This window comes from Pleurodeles waltl, chromosome 5 (assembly GCF_031143425.1).
Source record: "Pleurodeles waltl isolate 20211129_DDA chromosome 5, aPleWal1.hap1.20221129, whole genome shotgun sequence".
In the NCBI taxonomy this organism is placed as follows: domain Eukaryota; kingdom Metazoa; phylum Chordata; class Amphibia; order Caudata; family Salamandridae; genus Pleurodeles; species Pleurodeles waltl.
Genome location: NC_090444.1, coordinates 960,130,928 through 960,151,719, shown reverse-complemented (window position 1 = coordinate 960,151,719; position 20,792 = coordinate 960,130,928). Strand labels below are relative to the sequence as shown.

General features: G+C 44.1%; 1 protein-coding gene across 2 annotated transcripts in view; it reads right to left on the bottom strand.

Moving 5' to 3' along the window:
* AHCTF1 (AT-hook containing transcription factor 1) overlaps nucleotides 1-20,792 on the bottom strand; it is a 1,009,458-nt gene that overhangs the window by 826,521 nt on the left and 162,145 nt on the right. For both annotated transcript variants that reach the window (XM_069235080.1, XM_069235081.1), the window contains 2 exons: nucleotides 15,942-16,082; nucleotides 2,409-2,513 (listed from right to left, as the gene is read on the bottom strand). In XM_069235080.1, the coding sequence (XP_069091181.1) occupies nucleotides 2,409-2,513; nucleotides 15,942-16,082 (246 nt within the window). The remainder of the gene's footprint in view (nucleotides 1-2,408; nucleotides 2,514-15,941; nucleotides 16,083-20,792) is intronic.

Here is a 20,792-nt window from a genome sequence, read left to right as displayed (position 1 = left end):
GGCACTACACCCACTGTAAGATTACAGAAGTCTCGGAAGAGACAGAGCATGTACTGTCTAGCAGAGACCTAAAAATAGAAATGTTAGCTTCATTCTTGCCATTCTGATCCCTGATCAAGTACACTGTGAAATCCATTATACAGTATGAAAAAGATGATGAAGCGTTTAGAAAAGCATTGAAATGTGAAGGAACAGGTATAAAGCTCAAAAGAGGAAGACAAATCTTTTGCTTCACAGAATGAAATGTGAAAATGTATGATACTTGGCTTCATGAGAACAGCAAATTAATTAACTCTGACATTCAGCTCACAGCAAATGGGATGGGAGGGGAGGGGGCTGCTACTGACAACTCTGTGAACCATAAGTAATGAGTTGGATCATCATCAATACTTATGAGCGGATTACAAACCATTAGCAGCTGTCAATTATAAAGCCCCACTTCATCCTCAGGTCCACCTCTAACCTGAGAACATGGCAGCCATGCAGACTGTCAGACTTGGTTTTGATATTTTATTAAAATACTAACTTGTCAGAGAAACACAGCAAACAGTGCCAAAGGGACAGATCTGACTATCAGACCTTGTTCTCTAACTCAGCTAACAAAGAAAGCACTGAGGAAGAGGAAGAGGAAGACATGTCAGGGAAAAAGAGAATGCTAGCAGAATCCCTACTTGCATTACATAACATAAAAAGATCAGACCGAGGATGCAATCAGTACAGTGGGGTGAGAACTTTAAGCCTTGACCTTTAGAAATATTTGGGGAGATTCCGTGGTGAAAGATGCATTGAAATAATGGAGAGCATCCAGAAAAATTACATTTTTCAAATAAATGAAAGAAAGTTCAGCAGTGTTTAGTGCACAATATTAGAAATAAATAGCTCAGAAAATCCTGAAAATTACCAGAAAGCTGCAACTGTGGGTTCTGTTTGTCATTTTCTCTATTGCAGAGGAAGGGTTGTGGTGCATAGCATGTACATTTTATTAACAGACATATGTGATTCACTGATAAACTGAACTTCCTGTCTCTTGCAGTATACAGACTTCATCCTCTCCCCTGCCTTTAGCCTCCACATGGAACCCTGCCAGAGATCCATTCTTGCATGCAACAGCATTAAGATCTAATAGTACTCAGATTGCACCGAACTCTACCTGAAAATATTCTCTACTAACATAGAAACTCTTCTAATCCTGCCTTGAACTAATCCACACTTGGATGTTTACCAACGTCCTGAAGCTAAACCACACAGACCAAATTACTTCTGTTTGCCAACACCAAGCTTGGCTCTCCACTTCACACCCCACGCTGACAAACCGTGCAAAATTTCTGATTCACCCTAAAAATATACTTTTCTTTCAAGAAATACATTGCAAGGAAGACCAATACTGCTTGGTTCAACCCTCACTGTTAATTTCGGAAGATGACTTCAGAACATGCGTATAAACTTTCCCATCTGGAGAGTCAAAGCAATGTTCAGCTGTCTCTCCAATAGCATTCTAGCACTGCTGGAATATATCCTACACTCAGCAGCATGGCTTAACCAGGGTCTAGGGAAATTCAACCACCTCACACCCACCTTAAAAGTTCTGCACTGGCTGCATCTTTCCACCTGTGTCTTCAAGAACAGCTGCATCACAAAGTCCTTGTCAACACTCCCAGGCTTACCAGGCAAACAAACTAACCACGTCTAGGGGGACAAACAAGACCAGGAGCACTGGATATTGCCAGACTGAAGACAAAACATTGAAGGAAGTTAAAAAAAAAAAAAAAAAAAAAAACTGAAGGTAAGAATTCTCTATGCATGGTCCTACGATATTGAACAGCATTCTTATCAGCATCAGATCAGATTCAGAAAAATACTTGAACACAAGTCTTCAAGGAGCATTAACACTGAACTGACAGTCTAATTTTGATCTTTCCAGTGGTCATGCCCTATGTTTAGGGGTCAGATGCTCTCTAGCTTTACAAATACCAAAACATACCTGAACATCCACATTGAAGGTGCCAACATGGTCTGTCAACAGGGGACCAATGAGAGGCCAAATGTGTTGAGGAAAACTGAGGTCAAAGGCCAATTATAGAGAGCTGCAGAGAGTTATTAACTGGGCCCTCTCTGAGATCAGATTAAAGATCACAATTTACCTCAGGAGCATGGAGAAGTGGTGTAATAAAGGTCTACCCTTGAACTAACGTAATATTCTATCTCTGCATATCCCATCATTAGATATCTTCTAGACTTCCTCTGATGCTCTCCTTAGTGAGTTTGCTGTGATAAGTAAATGGAGAATTGTTTTAGTAGAAAATAGGTGATTACCCCTTTGCACAGGAATAGGACTGTGTGGAGCTTGCCTGTCAGTCTAACTGGAGAGAACATGATGGAAGAAAATGCAACATATTTAAGCAACTTACCAGAACACTCTGGAAGAAGGCCAACACGGCAGAACCAAAGTACCACCTGCGCATACTGAAAAATTAGGCTGGCCACAAGTTTCTTGTTGTTTAATTCTATAAATCCTGCAAAGAGAAATGAAACGAGTTACTCAATATGGAAAACTACTATTAGGTTCTGTGCTTTCCAGTACCACAATTTAAATAGCCATAGATTACCAGAACAAAATGACTTATCTGTAAATTCAGTTCTCCAGCTTGAATAATTTCATGGTTAAGGCTAGAAATCTTAGGTAATTAATGTTTGAATTCAATTAGCTTTGTTGTAGCAGTGCAATATATGTGGTCTCGCCACCTCTTAAAGAGTCTCCTACTTAATAGGGGTAAGAGGGAGGACTGCAGGTGACTTTCTAAAAGATAAAGACGGTAAACTCTAGTTCCAGATAGGTAACTTATTTCCTCTGCAACAATGAAGCTTTCGTAGATTTGTGTGATTGAACCGGCAATAAATTAAAATCACTATTATATAAATATTACTGTTCACACCTGTCAGACACCATCAGTCCCAAAGCATCTACAGACCTTAACTCGAGACAGAATTATCTACACATTGCTCCTCAGCAGCCTGCAGCCCTTGTCAAGCTGAGAGAAATATGAAGTATAACCCAGAGCATGATCTTTTGCTTGCTTTGAGAGGGGCTGCCCTCTGGGCCAAAGGAAACCGAGTTGATCTCAGTCTCATAACTAATTTTTCTTGTCAATGTAAAACTTCAAACAGTATTTCACGTCCATGAAATGCAGCAATGTCTCCGCCACAGTTAAGAACACCAATCAAAAACCACAGAAATGTTGGCACCTCTTCATTCAGATGAAACAGGGGAACTATTTGGTCTTTACAAAACTTGAGGATTTATTATTTTTTTTTTAAAATAAATAACGTAATATCTCCAATTGTGTTGGCCTTATTGCCCGCAACAGCAGCACTGTCTTCCAGGAGATCACTAGTAACAATCCTTTGTAAATGGGCTCAAAAGAGTACTTTCGTGGGTGTCCTTCAGCAGTATAAAGCCCAACTATTTTTAGGTCTTGCAAACAGACAGCTTATAGCTGTATGTTGTTGACAACACCACAATATCTATAGAGGGCAGGGGCCAGTCTATTGTTTGTCACTGTGTTGCTCGCTTTTTATTTCAATTGCTTCCCTTCCTTTCCCTGAAGGTATAGCAGCTTCTTTATTATAATCTTTTTCAGTCCCATGACTCAGAGGTTTCACTTCACACATTCAAAGAACTAGTTTTTAATTTTAGCACTCCATGGGAATACTTGAGTTTCATGCATGCTCACTCTTGTGTACAGATTTCCCTCATACTCCCCACCTCTAGTGCATCATGATACTCTACTCCCACTCTAGTGCAGTTATTCCGCGAGGGGGGGGTGTTTTTACACTTTTCCTGTGGTTCATCAGCAATGTTTTTCTTTATCTCCACGTCTCAAAAGCTGTAAAAGGAAATTACTTACCCAGTAAGCACCTGTTTGTGGCGTATAGTGCTGTAGATTCACATGCTTAGATACACATATTTATCATAATTTTGCCATCTAGTGTTGGGCTCTGATGTCTGAAAATTGTTTTTGTTCGAAAGAAGTATTTCGAGTCATGAGGTAGTCTGTCTCCTGTCTTGCTGATTACACACATGATCATTGACTCCATTGTTGAATTGTTTTCTCACATGGCGGGTGAGGATGGAATGTGAAGCAGAGAGAGTAGCATAATGAGATGTCCATGACAAAGTAGTTTGTGATAAAAAGTGAAAATAACTAACACAGATGTCGGGGGAGGAGGGTTGACGCATGTGAATGTTCAGCTCTATATGCCTCAAACAGATGCTTACTGGATAAGTAACATTTTCCATTTGAAGCAGGTGTGACCGTAGATTAGCATGCTTAGCACAGACTGTTAAGCAGTCCTCCTCTTTAGGGGGTGGCTAGCCTGTGGGAGTTAGTTGTTTTTTTATAGTCTTCTTAAAAATGCTTGCTGCACATTGGCTTGTTTATGAGCCACTATATCTACACAATGTTCTGCAAATGTATGCAGTGCAGACCATGTAGCAGCTTTACATATGTCAGCTAAGAGTATATTTCGTAAAAAGGCCATTGAAGCTTTTTTTTTTTTTATATACAAACAAATGGGTTGAGCTCTAGGAGGGTCAGGTAAAGTGCTTTTAGCTTTTGTATAGCACTTTGTATGCATTTAACAATCAACAGTGCAATGCCAGATTTAGAAATGGCTCTTTCTTTGTCTGGTTTTGAGAAAGCAAAAAATGAATTGTTGTGTTTTCCTAAACACCTTAGTCCTGTCAACATAGTACATGACAGCTTGTTTTACGTCTAATGTATGTAGAGCCCTTCCAGCAAATAAGTCAGGCTAGGGAAAAAACAGAGTTCAATAGATTAAGGAGGAATTGAAAGACCATCTTTGGTAGAAATTTAGGAATAATGCCAAGTACTACACTATCTCTATGTAATTGGAAGAAGGGTTCTTCTAAAGTTAATGTCTGAAGCTCAGTGACACGACTGGGTTAAGTGCTAGGGACTAGGAAGGTTACCTTCCAGAATAAAAACTGGAGGGAACAGGAATGGAGGGGCTCATATGGAGAATCTTGCTTATTCAATATTTAAGTTCCAAGTAAGATTTGATGGCACGGATCTTCTATAAAAACATTGATAACTGGAATCCTGACTAGGGAAGTGTGTTGCCTGTTTTGGAAATATGTGGCTACTGCAGACAAGTGTAGCCTTATAGATGTAAAAGCTAAACCAGAGATATAGAAAAGAAATAAGTAACAGAAAATGTTTTGTATTTTGGCTGCTAAGGGATTAATGTGTTTGGAATGACAATAGCGGACAAATCTTTTCCATTTAGCAGAGTAACAGGAATGAGTAGTAGGCTTGCATGCCTCTAAGAATGTCCATACACTGTTGTGGGAGATTTAGGTAGCCAAATTCTATGACTTCTTGAGCCCGATTGGAAGGTTGAGGGACCTGGGGGTTTGGGTGTCTGATTTCTCCAAGGTTCTGCATGAGAAGGTCCTGTCTGTTTGGTAGTACTTCATAGGGAACTACTGAGAATTCGAGGACTGTGGTGAACCATGGTTGTCTTGCCCATGTGGAAGCGATCCGGATGAGGGTGAGATGTCCGCTGAAGTTTGCGAACCAGAAACTGAAGCAGTGGGTGAGGTGGAAAGCGTAAGCAAATATCCTGGACCAATTCATCCATATTGTGTTGCCCTTGGACAGTGGGTGTGGGAACCTGGAGGTGAAGTTTGAACGTTTTCTGCTGTGGCAAAAGTCTATTTGCAGCTGTCCCCAATGCTGGAAGTATTGGAGGAGGACTTGCATGTGGAGTTTTCACTCGTGGACTTGTTGGTGCCCCCTGCTGAGAAGAGCTGCAAAGTTGTTGTCCACTCCCAGTAGGTACACCGTAACAGGTGAATTTTGTATCAGAAAGCCCACATCCTAATGGTCTGGGCAAACTGAGAAAGCTGAGGGGACCTGGTGCCCCCTTGCCTTTGGAGATAATACATGGCTGTCATGGTGCCCATCATGATCAGGACTACCTTGCCAATGATGTGCAGAAGGAAGGCTTTCAGCACTAAGTGAACAGCTAGTAACTTCAGGTGACTGATGTGGAGATGTCTCTGACTGGGTGTCCAGTGACCATGGACAGTTAGGTTTTGGGAATGCGCTTTCTATCCCATGAGGGAGGCATCCATTGTGATGGTTCTCTGCACAACTGGGTCAAGAAAAGGCCGCCCGTTTAAGAGGTTGTTGGTGTTCCACCACTGCAGGCGGTGGCAAGCATGATGGCCAATCAACATTAGATCTTCTCATTGACCCTCCGCTTGAGCCCACTCATGCGCTAGACATTCCAGCAACAGAAGCATGTTGAGTATGGCATGAGGTACTTTGGCTATACATGAACCCATCATATCAAGGAGACGCACGACAATCCTCACAGTGGTGAATGAGTGCCTGGAAGGACTGTATCCTGGCAGTAATGGGGAAAGCTATTCCCAGTTCTTAGTTGAGAATTTCCCCTAGGTAAGGTTGGATTTGAAGGGGTTGGAGGTGGGATTTTAAGACGTTGATTGTAAAGCCTACTTGGAGAAGTAGATTTATGGTGACTCGTGTGAGTTGAAAGCACTTTCGACAAATTTTGTATTTGATGAAGCAGTCATCTAGATATGGAAGGACATGTATGCATGTGAGCAGCTACTACTGCAAGGCATTTAGGTCATGAAACGGGGTGACATCTGAAGAGTGACCATGTGAAAGTGCTCTGAAAGAATGTAATTGTTTAGCGTCTGAGGTCCAAGGTTTGTCTCGGAGACCTGTCTTTATTAGGAGTAAAGAAGTAAAATGAATAGACTCTTGTGCTGTGCTGTGCTGGTGGAGTAGAAGAGGTTATGTAGGTCCTTTTTTGAGGCATGCTTGTACTTGAACAACTGTGATGTTGTGGGGAAATCTTGTGTTTGCCAGGTGGAATGTTGAAGGGGTGGAAGTGAGCTCCCTACAATAACCATGCTGGATAATATCCAACACTCACTGGTCAGAGGTGATGTTCCACCAAGCGGGAAAGAGCCTTTGTGGTTGACCCCAAACCTGTGCTGTATGGCGGGGGGAATAACTGGGAAGTCAAGGTTTTGTGGTTGTGGCTGACAGCTTTGTAAATATGCCATTGCCTCTGCCCTTGCAGTTGTTACCCCTGTAGGAGCCTCTGTAGTTTCTCTTAGGTGCAGGTGGTTTGTGCTTGAGGTCCTTGGTAAGAAGTGGAGGTCTCAGGGGAGGTGGTCTTTGAACCTCCATAGTAAAAGGAGTGGTGAAAGGAGCTACAGTGTGATGGTGCTTGTAATGCTCTCATAGCCTAGCTGTCTCATTCTTTTATATCTTCTCAAGGCGGGTGTCAACTTGCCTCAAAAATATGTTCTCCATCAAATGGGAGAAACAAGAGGTTCTGGAGGACCTCAGGTTTAAACCCGGAGACCCAGAGCCAAAAATACTGTCTTTTAGAGGACACTAGAATTTATCCCACTGGCTGCAGTATTGCGGCAGATTGTGGTGTTGGAGAGAAGTTTACCCTTAGAAGCAATTTGGTAAGCTCTTTATTTTCCTCCAGGAGGTGTTGGTGTATGTCCTCCATCTTATCCCATTGAGCCTGGTCATATCAGGAAAGGAGGCCAATTGAATTGACAGTAATTGGCAAACTGGTCAGCCACCCTTTTTCCAGCTGCATCAATCTTCTTACTCTTTATCTGGTGGGGTTCCTCACCAGATGTTTGGGAGCTGATCTCTGTGGGAGCTGTTGCAACAACTATGGAGTCAGGTGGAAGTTGACCCCTGATGTAGGGTAATTAGGTTGGCGCATTATATTTTTTATTGACCTGTGGTGTTATTACTTTAGACCGAATGTGGTTGTTGAAAATGTCGGTGGTGTGCTGCAATACACATTTGAGCAAAGGCAGGTATTGTGGCGAAGGCTGTGTGGAGAATAGGGTCTAGAATAAAAGGTGACTGCTCTTCATTTTAGTTTGTGATAGGTTGTGGTATCATCCAGGGAAGAGAGTTTTGTAAGATAAAGATCAGGGTTTGTATCAGCAGGTACTTCATCGTATGTGTCCCAGGGATAATCACGGTCATCTCCATCCCTGTGTAAGAATGTAGTGAACCCTCTGGTGAATATGGTGCAGGGGCAAAAAGTGAAGTGCTTGTGTGTAGAGTGTCGCTGGGTTTGGTGGGGGTCTGATGTGAACCAGGCTTGTGGTCTTTTCCGTTTTCATTTTGCGCTTTGATAGAGGTGGAAGATCCAAAGCCTCTTAAAAAGACAGCTATCTTGTGGATGGCTGGGAACCAGTGTATGCAGGTCTAGCAATTATGCATTCAGAATCCATGTGGATCAGAAAATACTTTTCCCTTGAGTCAATTTCATCCTGTAAGCCTTGAAGTACAGGTTCCACATGCTCAGACCATTGTGCTTCTTTGGTAGATGCAAATGCTTTTGGCCCCCAATGCCAAGGGTTTCAGTGTTGGTATTTTCGGTTCCCAAGCAGCTGGTAACAGCACAGATATAGAGTGCTGTTTCAATGCAGAGAGGTTTGGCTCTAAAGGAGGAAGGATAGACTTAGAAGCATGTATTCTGGGTACTTTTTTCAGCGCAGAGCTGAAGTTGGACGTATCCAAGTTAGACACTCAGTGCCAACCACGGCCCAAAGGCAGGCCCGATGGTGGCTTTATGTTTGTCTGCCATGGGTAGTCGACCCTTAGTGGTGGTCAAGGTGGTGTTGGGGGGGTGGGTTTGAGGTCACATAGTACTCAGCTTAAGAGTGAGATCCTACATTTAGATCTCTTAGCCACATCTGTCGTCTGTATCTCGTCTTGAAGGTCCTGACGTCTGAAGATATCTTGTGTTTCCTTGATGCTCCGGCAGGACATTTCGATTCATCGAGATCAACGATCACGAAGAGTCTTTTTGGACCTAAAAGACCAGCAGGCCTTGGAGATGTACTCATTGTGCTCACGGGAGAGGCATAGGTTACCCACCTAGTAGAGGTCGGTGTGCGGATATTTGGCGTAACTGAGGACAGAACTGAAAAGGCGCCCATTTCCATCACTGAGTCAACATGGTGCTGGGGTGAACCCAACAGATGTAATGAGCACCATGAACAAGAGACAAAGAAAGGACAACAATCAAAACAATACCGACTCAGAATAGGTATTACCAAAAAAAGTATGCAACAATGCTGTTGAGCCAGAGCAGTGAAGCACACGTCCAAACCAGGAGACGGAAAAAAAAAGAAAAACAAGGTAACAAGGCAGTCAATGACCAGGCGCATTACCAGCAAGAGGAGTCACACTACTTTGCGACTCAAAAAACTTTCTTCAAAGAAAAAGATTTTACACATCCAAGTCCAACACTAGATGACAGGATTATGCTAAGCATATATAACCATATGTATCTACAGTCACACGTCTCCGATTTTCTTAAAAGGAGTTTGTCATGGTTAACATTTCACCCCATTGCCTAGGATTCAGCTATCCAATAACAGAAGGGTAAACCCTTCCCTCGTAACATTGGGGGGGGCGGTAGGCAAAAAAGTGATTCCTAAGGAGAAGGCTGATGAAAAAAGGTCTGAAGTTGAAGACTGAAGTGAGAACAGGTGCAGTCAAAGTCTTCACCTCATTAGATATTTAGGGACCACAATGAAGTGGAGAGAATGTAAATAGGTCATGTGTAAAACAATGTTAAAATGATGCATGTGAACACTAATGTTTAAAAGTGTCTACCTAGGATTCAGAGTCCAATGGTTGGGAAGAATTCAAGCATTTGAAAAGAAAGATCTGACCGTGGGCAATATGAAACATTAATTAAAATATTTTGTTAAAGTTATTTTAGTTTGAAAACATTGTTCCCATTCCTTTTCTAGACATAGAAAATAATGCTATTTAAGCTACTTACTTGCTTATGAAATGGGAAACCTCGGCACATGAGATACATTTAATTTCAATCCAACAATTTCTGTGTTTGTCATACCTCCTATCTTTCTGTGCTTCTAGCTGCTGTAATACGAGTTACAGAACTGGAAGCAGGCTGTCTTATTAATGGGCTTTAAAGCTCAAGGTTTCCAGTTCTTTCAGAAATTTGGTGATTACACCAAGTTGCACCTAACACAGAGACAAAACTGCCTCTCCTCTTCTTCGGTTGATATTTGGGGATCTTGGCTGGGAAGAGGAGCAGCCTTAAAAATGTCAGTGCTCCTGAGAGTTCTCTGTTTATTCCAGGCCCTAACAAATCGAGCCTCCATCTGGCTTGCTCCAAACACTACAAGGTGAAACTAATCACTTTAACTAGGCCGGGAGGAAACCCTGTTTGAGCAGAGCCTTGGCTTACCAATCCCCGCTAGCGGGGGCCTTGGTATCCCCTAACATAGGACAATATTATTGAGTAGTTCAACTCCGCTACTTGGTGGATTGGTCTTTTTTTGCTGCTGCGACACAGACTCAGGGGTTTGTACTCCTCACTGGTTACCCACACAACCTTGAAGGTGTGGGCCCACATAGTGCGACAGAGGGTCCTTTACACTCTTCCCTCTCCTCCGACTCCTATAGTAGGGAAAGCAGACCTGATGCGCAGCCTAGACCAGGGCACTTTCAGTGACTGGCTAGGCACTAATTGCTGCTTTATCGGACACTTACATGATGAAGAGGGTTTGATCCTCTTGGAGAGCCTGAGGATAGACCACAACCTCGCTGAGATGGAGAGGTTGCAGTATCTACAAATACGACACTGGGTGACACACCCCAAGATAAGGGCAGGGGCTCAAAGACCCCATATTGAATATGAGAATGAGCTGCTGTTGTCCATTTCCTGGTCAGCGCCGAAGCAGACATGGTCGGCACGAGGGGCTTGGAAGGAAAGCAGCAGGAGTCACAGACAGCCTCATTGTGTTCGGGAAACAGGCAAAGGTTGCAAACCGGATGGAGATCAGTCAGAGGATATTTTACCTAGCAGCGAGGACAATACCAAAATGGTGTCTGTTCAATCACCGTTGAGGCATGGTGGAGAGCTCTGACATACATACAGGAGTAGGCCCTGAAGGGTGAGGCCCAGGAAGAGAAACAGGTGACCAAGACCCTGAGTGAGCAAAGTAATGTCAACCCCAGAAGCAATGAAAAGGAGACCAGAATGAAGAACAATACAGACAGAGGGAAGAAAATTAAATGAGCCAAGAAGCGCACCGCAACAGTGTCAACCTGGAGCACTGGAGTACACATCTGAGCACGAGAAAAAAAAAAAAAAAAAAAAAACTAACAATGGAGTCAATGACCATGTGCATAATCACAAAGAGGAGTTGCCGCAGTGTCTTGTGACTCAAAAGACTTCTTCGAAGAACAACAACTTGCACACATCTAGGCCCAACACTAGATGGTAAGAGTATGCACACGATGTGTATCTACAGCCGCACACGACTCGTACAGAGCCTTCCCATTTCTGAAGGGGGTATGACCTGTATGATTATGAAAGCATACAGCCCGTGTGTGTTCCACTCCAGATGAAAATGATCTCCTAGGGGGAGCCCCAAAAACTCCAGCAAGCAAAGCATGTGACCTTCAGGCCCAAGACTACCATCAAATGGACCAGGGCAGATAGAACCTAAACCAGAATGAGCATTTTGAGTTTGTCCTTATGTATGGAAGCATTGAGAGGGAAAGATCTAAAATAGGAAGAAGGCCTTTGTCCTTTTTTCACACAAAGAAATAGCAGGAATCCCTATTCATAGTACAGAACCATCTCAATGGCCTCTTCAAACAGTAAACTTCTCAACTCTGGCAGTAACATGGATAGGTGGTACTCTGAAAGTCGCTCTGATGGTCGTGGTGGAGGTGGTGCTGGTGGGGCTGCAATGGGTAGGAAAGGAAAAGAAGAGCTTTGTCCCGCTCAAGGATCTGAAGGACCCATCTGTCAGATGTGATGGATTGCCATTCTTGGAGAAAGTGTTGGACCCTGCCTACCCCATGATGGCTGTACGTCCTTTAGGGTAAACTAAAGCAGCTTGGATGCTGATGACTTAGGGAAGCAGGACTGGGAAGACAGATGTCCATGGTGACCTACGAGTTTTGCCTGCCTGATCCCCGTCCATGAAAAGACTGGGATAACTGTAGCGGTGGCAGGGGACCCCGGTGTTGCCTATAAGCCAGCTTTCTGGAGTAATCTGGGAAAGGCTGAAACTGATGGGGAAACTGTCTGGCTGAGATCAAGATTCCCAAAGAACGCATTGTTGTAGGAAGCAGAGTTCTGGTTGCATTACACCACCCCCATGTTTTGCCTGTTTTTTTTATGTAACTGACTGAAGTTCACTGTGTTCCTCCTACCCAGATCCCCAGTGTCCGTGCTTATACCCCAAAACAAGACAACTGGTCACTTGATCCCAAAGTGGCCACCCTTTTAGCACCTCTACAAGTGCCTAGCAGAGGGTACCCCTGGTACCTACAGCATGGGTACTGAGGAGCCCCACCCTAAGAGCTGCAGCACAACTTGTACCACTCCAAGGGACCCAGAACCAACCTCATGCAGACCGCCTTTGCAAGCTCCATAACAAAGTGCTCCCTAAAGGAGAAAACACGACAAGGCGCACAGCCTGTGAGCCATGTCTCCTAAAACAATGCATGTAATATTTGTTAAGTCACCCCTACAGCAGGCCTTGCAGCCCTAGGGCAGAGTGCATTATGTTACATGTGTGGGCATATTTGCAAGAGCAGATATGCCCCTGCTGTGGCTCTGCTGACTCTTAGACATAGTAAGCATGCAGTGAAGCCATTTTAAATACATGTGCTGGCCACTGGTCAATACGAGTTCCCCAACTACATGATGGCTTGACTGAAAACTAGGGACATTTGGTATCAAACATCTCATATTAATAAACCCTCACTGATTCCAGTGATGTATTCATTGATACATGCACCCAGAGGGCACCTTAGAGCTGCCCCCCGACAACTCACCAACTGCTGGTGGACACTCAGACTAGTTCTAGCCAGTCTGCCCACAGCCAGATGAGTATCTGACCCCCAAGGGTGAGAGCCTTTGCTTACTGGTGATCAGAAACAAAGCCTGCTCAGACAGGGGTGTTACACACTCCTCCCAACACAATGACCTGCATTCTCAAGGGAGGAGGCTTCAAGGAAGCCTACCGTCTTTGGTACACATAACTGGCCTTCCTCAGAGGGAGATGCAGGCTACAGTGACCCCTTGGGTGACAAGTCTGAATTGAACACAGCCTCTGGTACTGGTACTCTGCCATATTGTGTACTGTGGACTTTAGGAACTCTGGATAGCATAAGAGTTGCTTCCCTGCATCTGCAGGCACCCAAAGAAAGAACTGTGAGGACCAGGGACCACCTAAAATCTGACTCTGGACAGCACCACTGCTCCTGAGCTGACTAGCTGGAGCTGAAGTGGGGGCAATGGTGCTAGTGAGGATCCCAGGCCCCCAGAGACGAAGCCCGACCAGAGCTTGCCTTCTGTGGACATCCCAACAGCATCTGTAGCCTGCTTCTGCAGACACCCTCCCCCCCCCGCAGGCTAGTGACGAAGACCTGACAGTCCACTAAACCTCTGCACCCGAACGCCCCAGACTGAGAAGAGGAAAAGTGGTGTCCCTCAAGCTTGTAAAACACAAGCCCCCTTGTTGGTTCTGCCAGACTTGACCCCCAGTCCACACCTGCAGCCTCTTTCAGTGGGCCCCCTCCACCGCAACTACCCCTGGTGACTGTAAACCCAGCGGTCCAAAGCACTTCTGCATCCGGACACCTTGGACCAAGGAGACCAGGACCACTGGTGTCTCTACGTCCCAGAGCATTCCAAGAACTGAACCCCCTCAGTGGTTCACCCGGACTGGACTCAGTCCCCCCCTAACACCCTCAAATGCCCTCCCCCCGACACCGCACCCAAACAGCAAGTTTGAGACTGGACCGATTCCCATCGACTTACACAGGCACCCGTCGCTGAACTGCACCCGGCCGCCCCAGTGCAGCCCAAGGTGACCTGTTGGTGTGTCCTTGGACCTTGCCCCATTCTAAATCCAGGAGATTGGTCCCGTTAGTCGCAGTACTAAATCTGTATGCAGTGCTTGTTCTTATTCCACTGGATAACATTACCACATCTGAAAAATGCACTGTCAACTTTTGCAAACTCTGAAAATTCATAACTCAAAAAGTACTCACCCAATTCCAATGATCTTGGTATCAAGGTTTTGATAAAATTATTGTTTTTTTTAAATTGGTGTCGGATTTCTTTATTGAGTGTGTCTCACTTACTGTATGAGTGTCTGCCATATATGCTTAGCACTGTCCTCTGATATGCCTAACTGTTCGACCACACTACTCCAAGAGAGAGCATATGGGATGCCATTTGGGCCTTTGTAAAACCTCCGGGGATTGCTTGGACTCTTTGCACAGTATACCTCATTCTGGTCCACTATGTAACGCACCAGCTTCCTACAATTGTGGCCTGACTTTCATTAAAGCAGTCTAAGACAGGCAGATTTTTTGCCAAATAAGTGTGATCCATTGAAAGGCATATCCAGAATGGATGCCTGTGTAGCTCCTGAAAAACCTGTGGATCACAGCCATGCACGGTGATGGAGAACTACACTAGTGCCAGGACCTCAGCAGCACGTCAAATAACAATAAAAGAACCTCAGTCTTCACTGGGGGCCGAAATGGGGAAATAACTCCTGTATCAGCAAAAGTGTCAAGCCTTCTAGCCCCCATAAGTCCATGTTTAAATTTGTCACCCTAAGTTTGGGGGAGGGGTAAATCATCCTAATTACATCTATTGTCATCTCCAGTTAGAGGTAAACTCTGGTCATAACCAGAATCAATAAGTTGACGGAGTCTGTACACACTGTTCAGCAGAAGTGGTAGTATATTTTCCGAATCCGGCTGTACAGGAATCCGGTGCAATCAAGTGAAGTCAGAGAGCAATCTCGGCGGGGGCTCCGACTTTGGAGGCTGCACTGGATTCCATTTTGAGCCGGCTACATCAGGATCAGTGTCTATGAAAGAGGGATTGTCACAAGATTTGGAGTCGGAATGGAAGTCAGCAGCAGAGTCAGTGCAGAATCAGAGAAGGGTTCTAGGGACACAGATGGTGCGGAGAACTGATTCCATTGCAGTAATCCGACTGGAGTCCCCTGCAGTTCCTTGTGTCTCAAAAGTATACAAGAGGGAGCCGGGAGAGTGCTAAATATATGCAGCATGGCATCCATAAAGGCCTTGGCCTGATGTGGCGTAGCCAATGGCACAGGTAACTTCAGGAGCATCACAATCAATTGTGGAATCAGTCCTTTAGATAGAGAGGAGAGATGGGGCCCAAGTCTCGCTTTGCCTTCTTATGTTTTCTCTTCAGTTTGGACACCAACTTTCCAGATGACTTAGATTGTGAGTACAAACTGATAAGGGAGAATGTCCGTACTCTCAACTTGCAGCAGGGCTTGTTTGAGGTCCGTGACTTCTTCCTATGGACAGCGGTGTACAGTTTCACTTCGAGGTCTCAGATCGCCTTTGCGTGCATGACAGCACACTTCACTTGACTTGGAGTTGAGCCCAGAGTCCAAACTCTAAAGGACACATCTTTTGCAGGACTGCTGCAGACATCAGTTTTTGACAGTCTCTGCTTCATTTGATCCACGTTGTTTTAGAAAGAGAGCATAGTCAATTGCACACTGGATTTGATTTGAAAAAGAGTAGAGCACCGGATGAGTGTATCTGACAGAAAAATAGCTGTAAGAACCATTTGCTTCGGTTTTGAAAAATGTGCCTCGTCAAGAATTCCAAATTTTAGAGTACATTTTAATGACAAACTTATTTTGGGAAAGTCATGAATTTTACTCAGCAAATTCTTTGTAACCAATTGCATATAAAAGTACTATACAACATTTAGAAATAACTTACATGATAAATTAATCATTTAAAAACAGTACAAGTAGAGACATTAAAACAAACCTTTCTTAGTGAGATCCTGTGCCTCTGTTAGAAAGCAGCTGAGGATGGAACGTAAATTGCTAAGAAGTAATTGACAATGTTGAAGAGACTGCAGCGTTTGTGAATCAATGAAGTTACACGAGCCATCAAACAACGAAGAACCTTTTGGGCAAGATAAATATATAAAATTAGTTAATAATGGACTTCACTAACACTTTTCAAGTGAAGTAACCAAACGTTTTCATAATGATATCTCTGGGCACTTGCATGCATATAGATTGCGCGAAATGCCCTTGACATAACTTTGTCAATCCTTTAGGGATTTAAACTGCCATTTCTCCATGTGGTGGTGGATAGAACTAGAGAAAAAAGCCTTAATGTAGAAAAATCAATAAATGGTTAATGTGAGAAAAAGGTAAAGGGGCACATCTTGTGTGCTGAAATCATAATTTACACCCAACGTGGCAAGGTCAAGTCCTCCTCAACTTAAAGTCAACCCAAGCAGGAATTCACATGTCCCCACCGGGTAAACAATTTGTTAGTTACCTGTAAATCTTTCTCCCGTATTAGAATCTTTTATAGAGTCACATGCTTGAACCATCCCAGTCATCGAGGTGGTAGACCCAAGGTACATTTTAAAGCAGTGGCAGTAATTAGCATATCTTACAATGGCAAAAGACACTGAATTTAAAATCTTATTCACATCATTTAGAGAGAATCAAACTTCAGAACACACCCAGCAGATTTTGAAGCACTAGTGTAAACAGTTAAAACGTGCCAAGAAGGAGTGTCTTGGGAGGCGGGTGGGACGCATGTGAATCTTGAATCAGAGTAGCAAGCAGTTATAAAAAATGTTCAATAAGGCATAGCTTGCATTTAATAGCGGATGGTAGGTGCAATTTGTAGGAATCTGGCCTGGTGTGTGGTGAGCACCTATGGTGTTATCACCTTATACCAGGTCCACGTATCCCATATTAGTGATGTGTAGGCAGTGTATAGGAAGCCAGGGCTCTGTAGAGGTAGCTGTGATTGAGCAGCCAAGACTTATCCAGGAGACATGCAAAGCTTATGTAATACCACTATAGTCACACATCATTCACACACATGAAAGAACCACACAGTGTTACCAAAATAAAGGTACACAAATACTGAAGGTGAGTAAACACACTATTATATATAGTCTGGAATTAACATAGATTGATTATTTTATTTACTGTTTCAGTTAATTAAAAACATAACAATTTTTCCAGATTACATGGTAAAAACATTTTAAAAGAAAGAAAGAAACAAACAAGATTTTATTACAAAGAAATGTAAATTGAAGAGTTAAAAGTTCAAATGAATTAATCAAAATAAAGTGTTTTGCTTATGGTAGGAGATAAAAGATATACCGACCGGAAACTCAAGATGACTTTAAATAGGGGAACATCAATTTGTTATTGTCCTGAATTTAAGAGGTGTCAAATAAGAGTCTTCCGGGGAGCGCGGCTGAACGACACACAAACTAAGAAGCCTGAACATCGTTCTTTTCAATAACATGTTTCAAGAATTTGACAAACTTACAGTTCAGCTGGGGGTGGTGTGGATTGAAGCAGGCTACTATGGCTCCCCTGCAGGTCCTTATGCTCACTCAGTAAACATCCTCTTAAGAAATCTTTATTATTATGCTGATTATACAGCCTAGCCAGCTCACAGGGATGCTTCCTCCTAGAGCTGCTTCCTGGTATAAGGAGGTTAGTACTTCTGACCAGAAGACTGCTTCTTCCCTAAAAATGGCTTGTGGAAGGCAATTTGGCCTGAGGGCTCCGTCAACGACGGGCCTTTAGGAGAGCTCGATGTGTCCGGTCAGTCAACAGGGTGAGTTTGGTCGCCTCCCAGTCGCCCGGCGAGGAGGTGTTAATCGTTACGGGTGTCCATGCTGGCAGTTGCAGGATGTTTCCACAGGGGTGGCACTTTGCTGTGAAAAGTGTCTTGAGGTAACTCACCCAGATCTTTTCAGGGATGTTTGAGTTCCCCTCAGGTGTTTAGCTTGTTGATGATACCCCAGAATTCCCTAGGATTTTTCCCTTTTGCAGCATGTATTAATTTTAGCCAAAAAGAGCTCTAATCTGCGGTCTTGTCTTTACGTATTTGTTTTTTATACTCTGAGTTCTTAAGTTGTTTCCAGAGTAGCTGATTGCTTGGGTGAGCCTTCAGACGTCTCACCACCTTCCTTTAAGCTTCTTTGAGGAATAGGGCTTGTTTTGAGAGGCGGGCCGGAGTGATTCGATGAAATGGCCGTGATGGATTGCGAGGGGAATGCTGGTCCAGTATTTTCACTAGGAAGTCTTCCCAGGCATCCATTATGTGTTCGTGGTTTTTAAGACTCTCCAACATCAGCAATTTTGCAGATGAAGATAAGGCACCTATTGTGGCAGATGACCAACGTAGTCTCTTCTTGCTCATTGACCCTATTGAGCCCATTTGTGCCGGGACAGGTTTATGCACAGACAAGGCAGACCTTTAGGTCAATATTTGATGGGAATGGTTACAGGAAGGGGTATATTTTATTTGAAATTGCTGAACCAAAGGGATCAGAGGCAGAGTTTTAGGGTATACTAGGGGACTAGGGTATAGTCTAGAATAGACCATGAACTAGGGCAGTGAAAGGTGTGACTTGGTTGGGAGCCACCAATGAACCTCCCGTTTAGTACCCGTAGTTTGAGGTATTCCAGTGACGTCACCAGCTGTACTCCCTGCTGATCACGACGAGTAAAGGTCGATGAGACTGGTGTTGGGACGTTCCAGTGGGAGTTGGCAGCACTTAGTATTTCGTCTGCCTCTTGAGCCTTAAATTTGAGTTCAAGTCTCCTGTCAAAATGATGTCCTAATCAGGGTGGGTCTGGCGGTAGTACTCAATGATAGCTGTTAGGCTTTTTATTTGAGCTCATTTGCAGGAAAAGCAGGGGTGTACATAAGCGTTGACCAACAACACCAACAGCCTATTGTTGGGAGTTCCAGATGTAGAGTTTAAGCACTTTGCAGTCTTTGACTTCTTGAAGCCGCTCTTCTATATCCATTTTCAGGGTCAATGAGAAGTAAACTGCTAGACCCCCACCTGGCCTCCCATGCTGCTTGTGTTCAACTGCATTTATTTGAAAGGACGTGAAACCAGACAGCGGAAAAACCTGTTGTGACCAGGTTTCCTGGAGTGCAATTATATCCATGTTGTGCCAGGCTTTAGGTGGAGAGCCTATTTCCAACAATGAGTGGGCACCTGCTATGTTCCAGGATACCTTTGGCCTGGCTATTGAAGTCCATCAGGTCTCAAAGCGTGAAGCAAACGCCAGAATGTGATCTACTATTTCTGCTTATTCCCAGGTTGTTGGGGTGGCTTCTGGTCGGTTATTGTCCTTAATTGGTTGGAATTCTACAGTTGTTAGTTCTGCGAAGGACAAGGTGTTTAGCTCTGGAATTGGTTTTAGGAACCTCACAATGTTCCCTCTATTCAGAATTTCGTGGTCTCCCTAGGAGGGATAGTGTGGTTGGAACTACAGCTTAAGGGGGGAGTCCCTCGTGCATTGATGGCAGTGGTTGCCAAGACTATGCATTCTGTGCATGTACCATGCTTGGTATTTTGTGGCACGTAGGAACGTGTGGACAAGGAGTAGAGCCTTCTGAGTTGAAAATGCTGTCAGGTTTTGCTGGACCTTGAAGTAATGGAATTTGGTTCCAGCAGAGGGTGGCGACTCTATGAGTGAGTCTTGCCTTGCAAGAGGAGCTGGTTTTTCCACAACTGAGCGGCCATGGATACCTACGTTTACTCTTCGCCTACTGTTTAAAAGATGTTCCGCAGTGTTGGCTCTTGAGGCTTCCACGTTGGCGGGTTGATGCCTTTGGCACGAAGTGTAGCCTGGAACCAGTGGATTTATGATTTTCGGTCTGGCATTAGTTTGTTGGTCACATGTCCTCTCCAGGAAGGAAGTGTGGACCTGGAGCACTTTTTTCCCCAGCTGCAGACTGTGGTTGGTTGAGTTATGTTGGGCCAGTTTGGTCTGAATGGGATTGAGATAGATCTTGCCCGTTTACAGCGAAGGCAGGTTGTTTGTCAATATTGTCTTGGACTCTGATCCTGTGTTTTGAGGTTGAACAAGAGGTTCCGGCAGAGTGGTTCGGGATTGGGGATAAGCTATCAATAGTTTCTGATCCTTTCACGAACGTGTTACACCCCACGCATGTTAGTGGGCAGGTGTCAACTTGTTCTTGAGTTGGTTTGTTTTGGGGAGGGTGGTGTCTTCTGACATTGAGGCTGCCAGGGATGAATCTGCCTGAAAGGACAGGGTGCTGCAGTCCAATGTCCTGGTGCCTTTATCAGCCTTCTTTAGGGCTGCGTTGGCAAGCTGTTTAGCAAAAATGGGGTATTTATTTTGCATGACCCGTCCTTATGATCGGATTGCTTCTTCCTGGCTTTCCATAGGCATTTGTGTTGTCTTTTCGTTAATTTTGGATGGGTGGTTTCGTTGCTGATCCAAGTGATGGTTTTTTTTTGAGTCACAGATCAGCTCGTGTTGGCTGGAAATCACATCCAGTTTTTGGGTGGGGCTTACAGTTGGTGGTCTCATTGTTACTTCCTGATTTCTGGCGGGCTGCAGCGATTTTTAAAATGTTCAACAGAATGTCAGAGTGCGGCTGCAGGTACATTGCTCTTGCTTTGGTGTGGGGCCTGCCTGTGATTTCACTATTCGAGATGAAAGGGTTTCCATTTTTGATTAATTCCCGCAATTTGATCAGCCATTAATTTAATAGTGTCAATCTGTGTGTCCAGCTTGTCTGACTAAAAGTTTAGGATGTTGATAGATGATTGCAGGGTTACACATAAGCTATCCCACCACA